Here is an 11,864-nt window from a genome sequence, read left to right on the forward strand (position 1 = left end):
TTCAAATCTTGAGGGGTATGCACATTCATGTCTATGATCACCATTCCGGACTCAATCCGAACCATTGTTATGCAGGTTTTGAATGTCATCAGTTTACATACAAGTTCTATTTGATTTTGTTTGATATAAAAAAAAATTATTAATGAATCAAGATGAACAAATGCTCAAGTCAAGAGACAATATAACACACTAGCAAAAACTTGAACAATAGATCAATCCATGAAGGTAGATAGATCAACTCAAACTTGTGCCTTAAAAAGCCTAGCTGTTGCAATAGAAAGTTTACATATGTGAATTACATATAGGTAGAAGCAGAAAACTGAACAAGTTAAACAATCCAACATAACATCCAACATACAAACACATTTGATATTACATAGCTTACTCTGCAGCCCTACACAACTGTTAAACATATACTATTGCATAATTCGAACGATGAAACTTCTTTCTTCGGATGACACAATTAACCTTCAATGGAGTCAAGTTCTGTTTGGACAGCCCTGATTGGGGTTATCATAACTCCCCTCTTCTTTAATAATGGTTCACCGGATGGTGTTTTCTTAATTGATCTCCTCTTTCCCGAAGAATGCACCGCAGTAAGAGGAGTAATCTCCTCAACAACTCTAAAAACGGTCATTTCTAAGATCAATGTGTTTTGCATATAACCACCAGGCTTAAACAAACACACATCAAACTCTTCGAGGTTATTCTCAAGCGCAAAATATTTCCACCCGCCGGTAAGTCCTCCATTGTTACGAATATTGTGATAGCAGTATTTCCCAACCCATTCACCCCTACCCATGCGTAATATCACATCTTGAGATGACGGTGAAAGATGGTTTAGTATCCACTTATTAGGGAATGACTAGTCGCCAAAAATAAAGTATAAATACAATTAGTATCAACGTATGCATTGTATAATAAAGTTTAAAATGCAGAAAGTTACAAAACTTCACAACCGAGTTTAAAAAGGAAAGAAAGGGAGGAAGTAGTTTACCACAAAGAATCTCTTGTATACATGCGAAGGTCGCATAGTTACAAGCAAGGTGTCTTCGGTACTAGTTGCCTGGGCCAACCGAAGAGTGTCTTCAATCTCATTTTGTGTGACAGGCCTTCTATTTGAAGTATATAGTTCCTGTGTCACAGATTTAACCTTTGGAGAGGCCTTTGGAGAAACCTTTGGAGAATGTTCAGCATCTTAAAAAATATGATCAAAATAAGTTACCGCGTTAACAACCAGTACATTTATTGATTAAAAGAGATATACTCAAGAAAAGCCATGAAAAACTGACAAACAGAGACCGAACACGAAAGTGATACATCGACACTGGTAATAACGTGTTTCAGTCATGTTCGTGTCTGATACCATCATGTGTCGGACATCAAACACACCTTCAATCAGAAATGTCAGTGCTACAAAGAAGAGTTTTCATTTTATTTCTTTAATTGATTCCACAAGTGTCACAACTCAAACAAGCACACAGTAGACTATAATGTCCAACTACTATTTAATAAAAATATTACAGTTTTTCAAAATCAAATTTTTCAGCAAGAAATTTCACTCATCAAGTGTTTTGAAGATAAAAAAATATTCCATAAAACAGTAGTAAGATAAGTCTCTTGGTGTGTGTGGTTTTTAGTGTTGCGCAGATACACTGATAGTTTTTACTATTGCATTCATTGGATAATATAAATAATTTCTTGCGCAATGGTTAAAACTATGCCACCAGTGCACCACCTTTCCACAAGTTTTCTATGTTTCTTTCTCTAAATGATAAAAGTAAAAATGTTACCAGACACCCAATTAAGAGCTCTCTCGTGAGAATTAGCTGTTTTTGGTGGTCTTCCTCTCTTCTTACTTGGGACAGACGTATCGGCATAAACAGGCTTCCTTATCCGTTTACCAGTTGTTTGGGAGGGAACAGTTATTGGCTCAGCATCAGTGATTACATCAGACATGAATTGCTCGGCGGTGGCAGATTCAACACCAGCATTCGAAGTCTTTCCATTAGTAGTTTCAATAGGTACGGCAAATGGCACTCGGATTTTGTTAAGATGCGAAGATTTCTCAGGTGAAACACCTTCATCAACACCATTAGAAGGAGTATTGACTTCTTCAACGGAATTATCTGTGTCCCTTTTCTTGCTAGAACATCCACCCCCGTGTTCAGTATTGACGGCATGCCGACTTTTTCGAACAAAATAACAAGCTGCCTTCTCACAGAAACTCTCACCATCAAAGATTAAAACCTCAAACAACGATTCACCGTTGTACTTAAAGACAAGGAAATCATTTTCTTTCAAAGAGTGTTCTTTCACAAATTGTTGCCAACCGTTCGTGAAGTACAAGGTACCGTCTCTAGTTGTCAGCTCTATATTCCACAGCACTCCACCAGGACCTTTTAGGGTCACACTTTCTGGCAACTTTTTCTTTATATTGTCTGAAAATGTTTTGGGAAGTGCCTGTAAACAAAAACAAAAAATAAATTCCTATTTCAAACATGCCTTTGAAGTCCAACACAATCACCAGACACGGTACTAACATCAGTAATAACTTTAAAAAATATCACTAATCAAATGCGTTGGTGTCATGCCCGTGTCAGACATCCACCCAAGACTCCCATAAGTGTCCGACACCGAACACACCTTCAATCAGAAGTCTTGGTGTTACACCAGTAATAACTTTAAAAAATATCAGTCATCAAACGTGTTGGTGCCGTGCCAGTGTCAGACACCCGCCCAAGACTCCCACAAGTGCCAGACACCAAACACACCTTCAATCAGAAATCTTGGTGTTACAGAGATCATAACTATATCATTGAAAAACAACCATTAATAACCTCAAGTATACGGTTTAAACAGTGATAAATTGATAATAACAACCCAAAACCAACCACATTACAATCTATGAATCTCCTCACTCATTCACTTCTTTATCTTTTCCTTCAAAGCCTCATAAATCATAAGCATGACTCTACCATGATGCATGCATGACCAGAACCTAAAATGCAAATGCATGATTCATCCATAGCAATGTAAGCTAAAAACAAGGTGTCACAAAAACAAACACAAAGCAGATCAACACCTAATCTCACAAATCATAACCCATTATTTAAAAAATAGTCACATCTATAAACTATAATAATCAAAGGTTAAAAAAAATTACACTTTAACAGCTTATCCAAAGATCAAAACTTTCATCAAAAAAACTGACTGCAGCTCAACAGCTTATCCAAAGATCAAAACTTTCACATAAAAAAAAGTGACCGCAGTTAAAGAATTTGTAAAAATATTATAAGGGTAGGTTAAAATAATGCGAAAAAAAGGTTAAAAATATATTTTAAAAATGTGAAGGAAAAAAAAAGAATATGGACGTGAAATGAAAAGAATACTAACAAGATGTTGATCAAAATCAGTGCGGAGAAATTGGGTGAAATGGATGAATTGAAAATGGGTCCAGTAAACGTCTTCCTCCCAAGATCTGCACCCTTCTTCTCTTCCTCCCATTTGTAACAGAATCTGGTAGAAAAATGGTTGAAAGGTGAAAACTTTAACAGTTAACAGTGAAAATGGAAATGAAAATGGATAGAAAATCAAAGACAAAACCCTAAATCAGGAAAGCGCTTGTGTTGCTATACATAGAGAACATAAAATTCCAAAAGTGTGATAGTTTCAAGGGTTTTCACTTCACGAGTTATTACTAGTCGAATCAAAATCATTATTTTCTTGACTTGATGTATTTTTTTTATTTCTTTTTTCATGATGATGTGTTTTATTTATTAAAAACATTTATTAGAATATTTTTTATTATTTTATGTAGATTTTTTCTTTTCTAAACATTTTCATGTTTGTTATAATTAAAATGACTTTTGTTAAATTGGATTAGTTACTTCAAGAGAAACCTCATTAAGAGATTAAGAGATAGGTGAAATTCGTTTCTAATTAGTCGATTTTAAGATCGGATCTTAAGTTTATGGAAGAAAAAATAATTATTATCTATTTTATAATTGTTTACCTATAAATTTAAATTATAAATGTTGATATTATAAAATTGAAAACAAAATGTATAATTTTATAAGATTTAAATGAACGCTAAAAATGTGAAAATTCTTATAGATTGCAAAGTATGGTGATGAACGATTGAGAAAATACCTTTAGAATTTTAAGTACAAAACATAACGCAGGGGATTTTGAGACGAGTGACAAAGATGGAAGTACCTAACTTAAAATAAGTACGGGAGCTCGTTCAAACGAATAACGAAGTAGATAGTATCAGCACGAAAAAAGAGCAAAGAAAAATTAGGGTTTCTAAAGCATCTGAGATGGGCAAAAACGGTGCCCCCAAAGATATAACTCATATTGGTTGGATAATATTCAACATAAACGAAATCTTATTTGGCCTCATCAGTGGTTTGATCCACTTTATCAATAGAAAAGAGAATTATATGGCCCCTAACCTACTCAAAAAGGTTATAAAAATAAAAGTCGTATATAGTTTTATAAGGTTAATAGGCATGATCAAAATACAACTAATGTAAATGTAATTAAGTCCACCTTGGAAAACTACCAAAATCAATAAACTTCTCTTTTACTTTAAAAAAATAATATTAATATGTTGTTACGGGCATCAAACACTTTTTTCAACTAATTTATCTGTATAGAATTGAAAATATATCCATAATTTGTTTCGTAGCTTAATCATCACAATTTTATTATTTTAAAATGAACAAATGAATTATCGCGAATTTAAATTTGCGTCCACACAAAATAATTTTAAAATTTATAATTTCCATAAAATGATATATACATTAGTAGATGATCTGCTCCGAGCCTACCGAACAACGTATAAAACACTTATTGGAATGACTCGTTTAAACTAATTTATGAAAAAATGTGGCATCTCCTAGTTGAAATTGAGCACAAATTTTTTAGGAGAAATAACGATCCTTAGCCTTGAATATAGAGATGTCAATGGGAGATAAGAAGATGACAACTCAATGAATTAGAAGAAACAAGTGTGAATTCTAAGTCTCGTATTGCTTAGAAAAATGGAGGTTGAACACTTTATAAGTAAGAGGGCTCATACACTTATCACCTTAAGGTTTTGGGTGAATATATAGTGTCTCTCTCACTTGTTTGAGTGATTCTTTGACCTTTATGTGAGTGTTTGACCCAATATGAATGTTTCCCCCTAATGATGACCTATCAGTGGTATTAGAACCCGGTTTGAGTAAGGAATCGGCTCCTTGTGTTGAAAGTCTTCCTGGCATGGTGGTCAGGCGATGTGTTCCATTGAAGTGGCCGAAACGAGATAAAGGTATCTTTCAACAGCGGTACAAGCATGTGGATGAAAGAGCTTTCGCGTGAGGGAGAGCATAGTGGATGGACTCACACTTGAGGGGGAGATTATTGAGAAACAAATGTGAGTTGTGTTGAGAAACAAGTGTGAGTTATAAGTCTCACTTTGCTTAGAAAATGGAGGTTGAGCACTTTATAAGTAAGAGAACTCATACACCTATCACCTTAAGGTTTTTGGTGAATATGTAGTGTCTCTCTCACTTATTCGGGTGAGCCTTTGACCTTTAGGTGAGTGTTTGACCCAATATGAATGTTTCTCCCTCATGATGACCCATTAGAATTAAGACTAGATATCTATGAAAAATGTTAGGCTCTATAAGAGAAAAACTAACAGATGACATGATAAACACATCCTAGAGAGGGAGAACTTGTATTATTTTTTAACTCTAGGTTTAAGCTTTTCCCCAAGAAAGTTTGCTTTCGATGGTCTAGACCATTCTAGGTAAGAAAAGTAACATCATTTGGCATGGTCGGGGTTTGAAGTGAGTCCACTGATTTATTTATATTAAATGGACAAATTCTTAAACATTATATAATAGGAGATGAAGTTGAAAATGGGGTATGCTTCATTTTTAAGGCACCTTCTTGAGAAAAGAAAGTGATATGGTAAAGCTAGTGACCAAAAAGAAGTTTTTTGTGGCAGATAATGTAACACCTTAAACCCTAATGAAAAAGTTTCCACTTTTATAATATAATAAACATGGTGGAAATGAAAAATATGATTAAATATGTGACATCCCCTACATGATTTTTTACCAAAATACCCAAATTTTTCAAAAAAAATCCTAAAATAACCCTGATTGCAAAAAAATCTCAATCTACCCTACTTTTAAGAGGAGACGTCAGACCAACTGGCGTCTCCTCTTAAACTTAGAGAGGAGACGTCAATTGGATTAGCTAGGACTCCATGTGTTGCCAATCCAATTGGCGCCCATGTGCAAAGCTTAAAGGGAGACGCCAATTGGATTGACACCTCTGTGTGTTTTGTGATTTTTTTTAAAAAAAAAGTCTACGTGATAGATAAATTTGAAATCGGACCAATTCATATTAATATTAGTTCCCGTTTACACAAAAATGACTAATGTTGATGATCGGGATCACCTAACCGACCTCTGGCCCCACATCTCCTAACTACCTTAACTTGTGGCCCTAACCCACGTTGATGATTCACCCAAGGTGTTTGAGTTTCCGAGGGGCCAGGAACATCATTACCAACTGCATCTTTGAAAAATCACTTACCTATTTAAGTGTCTTACTATCTACATCCAACAACCAACACAAATTCATCTGCACCAAAACATTAATTTTCATCTGCGCAAGAAATATTACAATGTCATCTTCACCAAAATATAATATCAATGTTCACTGCAATGGTGAGACATATGAGTTTGAGTTATATGGGTTTTGTTTTGAAACACCGATACCATTTGACTTACGATCAAGAGAAATTCAAATTTCTTGCATTTGAAAAAACGAATTGAATCCTGCATAGGATCTGGTATTGTGTCAAAGATCACATATCAAAATCCAATCTTTTTTTAGAACAGTCAATGTAAATTTTTCCCGCTGAAGATACGGGATGATGAAGATGTTGAATATATGTTTGTTAGTCACAAACATTCTGGTTGCAACTCTATTGAGTTATATATTACTCTTCAACCAAATATACCATCTCAGCAATCTCAAATAACTAATCAAGTTGAATTTGATGAATTTGATTCAGATAACTCAGATGACACCGACCCAGAAGCAGAAGCTGAAGTCAATGTCGTTGATGAAGAAGAAGAAGAGACTGAGACACAAGTCGATCATATGTTGAACAACAACATTGAAGATGATGATTAACCAACGCCATTACCTCCAAGTCATGTATATAATCCGCCTGAACATATGACAAACATGGATCTAAATGACGATGAAACATCCAACAGTGTTTTTTATAACCCGTATCCATGATCAGAAGACGAGTTAAAGGTGGGAGACATGTTTCACAGTAAAAAAGAATGTGTGCGAGCAATCAAAAAATTTCACAGGAATAACTCTGCTGATTTCACTATGAAATGCACTGATTCGAGAAGGTATGTCATCGAATGTCGTAACATCCTTTGTAAGTTTTGGTTGGTTGTGTGTCATAAAAAGAAAATCGGCTCTTGGGAGATAGCTTCAATAGACCCACCACACAGTTGCATTGCAACTAACATTGAACAAGATCACCGTAAATTAAGCATTGCATTGATATGTCAAGACATTTTGCCACTTGTTAACAAAGACTCATAAGTGAAGGTGAGTATAATAATATCTCATATCAGAACAAGATATAATTATACTCCATCTTACAAGAAAGCATGAATTGCAAGGACAAAGGTTGTTGAACATGTATTCAGCAACTGGAAGGATTCATACAAAGAATTGCCACGGTTTTTATGGGCCCTAAAGACATACATACCAGGAACAGTTGAAATTATGGAGACATTGCCAGCATTTACGCCAGACGGAACATGTGTAGCTGGAAATAGAATCTTTCACCGCCTCTTTTGGGCGCTTGATCCGTGCATCAAAGCTTTTGCATTCTGCAAACCTATTATTCAAATTGATAGAACATGATTATACGGCAAATACAAGGATACTTTGCTTATGGCGGTTGCACAAGACGGCAACAACAATGTCTTTCCCATTGCCTTTGCTCTGGTTGAAGGTGAAACCGCTGGTGGTTAGGGTTTCTTTCTTCGATATCTCAGAACACTTGTGGCTCCATAAGCCAATATATGTTTCATTTTTGATAAACATGTTGCCATTGAGAGTGCTTACAATAACCATGATAATGGATGGCATGACCCTCCTTCTACTCATGTCTATTGCATTAGACATATCGCACAAAACTCCATGCGTGCAATCAAAGATAAGAACCTTCGCAAAAAAGTGGTGAATGTTGGGTATGCTCTAACTCATCCTTCATTTTAATATTACCGTGATGAAATTAGAATGTCTAATGCAGATGCATGAAGATGGGTGGATAATATACCAGTAAAGCAGTGGACAATGACATTTGACGGAGATTGTCGATGGGGCCACATGACAACAAACCTTGTGGAATGCATGAACGGCGTATTCAAAGGCATTAGAAATCTACCAATAACCGCTTTGGTCAGAACAACCTATTATAGGTTGGCTTTTACCTTCGCAACCAGAGGTGAAAGATGGAGTGCAGTGTTAATGTCGGGTCAAATATTCAGTGAATATTGTATGAAAGTGATGAAAGGTGAGAGTATCAAAGCTAGTGCACACGCGGTAATAGTCTTTGACCATCATAGGCAAAATTTCAGCGTACAGGAAACAATGGACCACAATGAGGGGATGCCAAATTTACCCTATATTGTCAAATTGAACAGAAGTTGGTGCGACTGTGGAAAGTTCTGGGCCTTCCGTATTCCTTGCTCCCATGTCATTGTAGTATGAGAATATACTCGTCAGGATGCTTACAGCCATTTATCTGATGTTTACAAGGTCATTACCGTCATGAATGTGTATAACAAAATCTTCTCAGTACTACCAATGGAGGAATATTGTTCTCCATATGAAGGTGACATAGTTTGGCACAACGATAAGATGCGAAGAAAGAAAAAATGACGGACAACCAACACGCGTATTAGAACAGAAATGGATACGGCTGATAAAATGATAAGACTATATAATATATGTCATCAACCAGGACACAATAAGAACAACTATCCCAATCTAGGAGCAACATCTGCATCATACGATAGTATCTCCTTTTAAATTTTGTAACCTTGGATTTTTATATATCATTATCTTTTTGTTACAACAAGGTCAACAACAAACATCACTACAACATAAGAAAACTTAAAACAGAACATTCCTAACTGATTACAACAATCAAACCTATATCATCTCGTCCAAACATCATTTCCCTAACATCCTTATCAGTTTTGACTCGCACTCAACCAAATATACTATCGAGTCTCTCGATACTTCTAATTTTTTTCCCTTCTGGTATTTTTCCATCTAACCAACGAATCAGCTCCTTCTTCAGTTGAACAAAACTAGTGACGTTCTAAAAGAGCATCAACGTCGGAGGTTTGTCTCTCGAATAAACCATATTTCCATAGCGGTGATGAACATCAAACATGTTTACAAAATGATGAAATGAGATGTGGAAAAATGATTCACACAACACCTCTATTTATAACACAAAAAATTACACTTTACACTGAGGCACCAGAACAATTAGTGTCTCCTCTTCAAACTAACACATGGGCGCCAATTGGATTGGCAACACCATGTGATGTAGCTAATCCAATTGGTGCATCCTCTAAAATGTGGGGTAGATTGAGATTTTTTTTGAAATCAGGGTTATTTTGGGATTTTTTTTAAAATAGGAGTATTTTGGTAAAAACTTCTCCACTGTAATGTAAGATATATTTGATTTACAACCCTGTAAAAGAACTTTGTTTTATTCCCCCTTGCAATGTGAAGATTATTTACTCACGTGGCTTGTATACGTGTTATTTAATTTTTTTTAATTTTTTTTAAATTCATGTCAGCAAATAGTAAAAAATATTTTAAAAAAATTCTGTGTTTTTTTTTAATTCCACATGGCATTTTTAAATATTTTTAAAATATATGATGAAATGAGATGTGGAAAAATGATTCACAGAACACCTCTACTTATAACACAAAAAATTGCACTTTACACTGAGACGCCAGACCAATTAGCGTCTCCTCTTCAAACTAACACATGGGCGCCAATTGGATTGGCAGCACCATGTGATGTAGCTAATCCAATTGGCGCATCCTCTAAAATATGGGATAAAAGTGGGGTAGATTGAGATTTTTTTTGAAATCAGGGTTATTTTGGGATTTTTTTTTAAAATAGGAGTATTTTGGTAAAAACTTCTCCCTTGCAATGTAAGTTATATTTGATTTACAACCCTGTAAAAGAATTTTGTTTTATTCCCCTTTGCAATGTGAAGATTATTTACTCAAGTGGCTTGTATATGTGTTATTTAATTTAATTTTTATTTTTATTTTTTAAAATTCATGTCAGCAAATAGTAAAAAATATTTATAAAAAATTCTGTGTTTTTTTTAATTCCACATGACATTTTTAAATATTTTATTATAATGGGGTAAATCAAAAATTGTTCACATGGGTATAATATAATTTTGCAGTATTGGATAATAAATATTGAATTGAAAAAATTCTTGCTTTTGCTACCAATGAGATTCAAACTCAATATCTAAGCTGATTAAGTGACACTCTTAACCACCAGACTAATGTTCCTTTTATTTATAATATTTACATGTTAAATATATAATACATAGTAGTTTATTGCTTGTATATGTGTTATTTAATTTAATTTTTTATTATTTTTTTAAAATTCACGTCAACAAATAGTAAAAAATATTTATAAAAAATTCTGTGTTTTTTTTAATTCCACATGGCATTTTTAAATATTTTTAAAATATATTTTATTACAATGGGGTAAATCAAAAGTTGTTCACATGGGTATAATATAATTTTGCAGTATTGGATAATAAATATTGAAAAAATTCTAGCTTTTGCTACCAATGAGATTCAAATTCAGTATCTAAGCTTATTAAGTGAGACTCTTAACGACCAGACTAATGTTTCTTTTATTTATAATATTTACATGTTAAATATATAATACATAGTAGTTTATTGCTTGTATATGTGTTATTTAATTTAATTTTTTATTATTTTTTAAAATTCACGTCAGCAAATAGTAAAAAATATTTATAAAAAATTCTGTGTTTTTTTTAATTCCACATGGCATTTTTAAATATTTTTAAAATATATTTTATTACAATGGGGTAAATCAAAAGTTATTCACATGGGTATAATATAATTTTGCAGTATTGGATAATAAATATTGAAAAAATTCTAGCTTTTGCTACCAATGGGATTCAAACTTAGTATCTAAGCTTATTAAGTGAGACTCTTAACCACCAGACTAATGTTCCTTTTATTTATAATGTTTACATGTTAAATATATAATACATAGTAGTTTATTGCTTGTATATGTGTTATTTAATTTAATTTTTTATTATTTTTTAAAATTCACGTCAACAAATAATAAAAAATAATTATAAAAAATTCTGTGTTTTTTTTTTAATTCCATGTGGCATTTTTAAAATATATTTTATTACAATGGGGTAAATCAAAAGTTGTTCACATGGGTATAATATAATTTTGCAGTTTTGGATAATAAATATTGAAAAAATTCTAGCTTTTGCTATCAATGGGATTCAAAATCAGTATCTAAGCTTATTAAGTGAGACCTTTAACCACTGGACTAATGTACCTTTTATTTATAACATTTACATGTTAAATATATAATACATAGTAGCTTATTTTTAAATTTCACGTGACATTTTTAAATATTTTTAAAATATATTTTATTACAATAGGGTAAATCAAAAGTTGTTCACATGGGGTAAATCAAAAGTCGATACTTTTTATATTAT

The 11,864-nt window shown here is 33.4% G+C and overlaps 1 protein-coding gene across 2 annotated transcripts; it reads right to left on the reverse strand.

The window, feature by feature from the left end:
- Positions 1-200: 200 nt before the first annotated feature.
- Positions 201-3,764, reverse strand: LOC127093532 (B3 domain-containing protein REM16). Of its 2 annotated transcripts, none has more exons than XM_051032479.1 (5): positions 3,607-3,764; positions 3,397-3,519; positions 1,794-2,463; positions 998-1,197; positions 201-865 (listed from the first exon to the last, which is right to left on the reverse strand). In XM_051032479.1, the coding sequence occupies exons 2-5, from the start codon at positions 3,505-3,507 to the stop codon at positions 464-466; spliced, it is 1,383 nt and encodes a 460-aa protein (XP_050888436.1). In that variant the 5' UTR covers positions 3,508-3,519; positions 3,607-3,764; the 3' UTR covers positions 201-463. The 2 variants fall into 2 exon arrangements, with proteins under 2 accessions (XP_050888436.1, XP_050888435.1); XM_051032478.1 differs by having other exon boundaries at positions 3,639-3,741.
- Between the last annotated feature and the right edge of the window lie 8,100 nt (positions 3,765-11,864).

This window comes from Lathyrus oleraceus, chromosome 6 (assembly GCF_024323335.1).
Source record: "Lathyrus oleraceus cultivar Zhongwan6 chromosome 6, CAAS_Psat_ZW6_1.0, whole genome shotgun sequence".
NCBI lineage: Eukaryota > Viridiplantae > Streptophyta > Magnoliopsida > Fabales > Fabaceae > Lathyrus > Lathyrus oleraceus.

Bases quoted from the DNA above. Each gene is read 5' to 3' on its own strand.
- LOC127093532 (XM_051032478.1), bottom strand. From the start codon at position 3,719: ATGATTTTGATTCGACTAGTAATAACTCGTGAAGTGAAAACCCTTGAA. The intron at 2,464-3,396 runs GTTAGTATTCTT...TTTTGTTTACAG, and splicing joins CTGATTTTGATCAACATCTT to GCACTTCCCAAAACATTTTC. The intron at 866-997 runs GTAAACTACTTC...TTTGGCGACTAG, and splicing joins TATACAAGAGATTCTTTGTG to TCATTCCCTAATAAGTGGAT.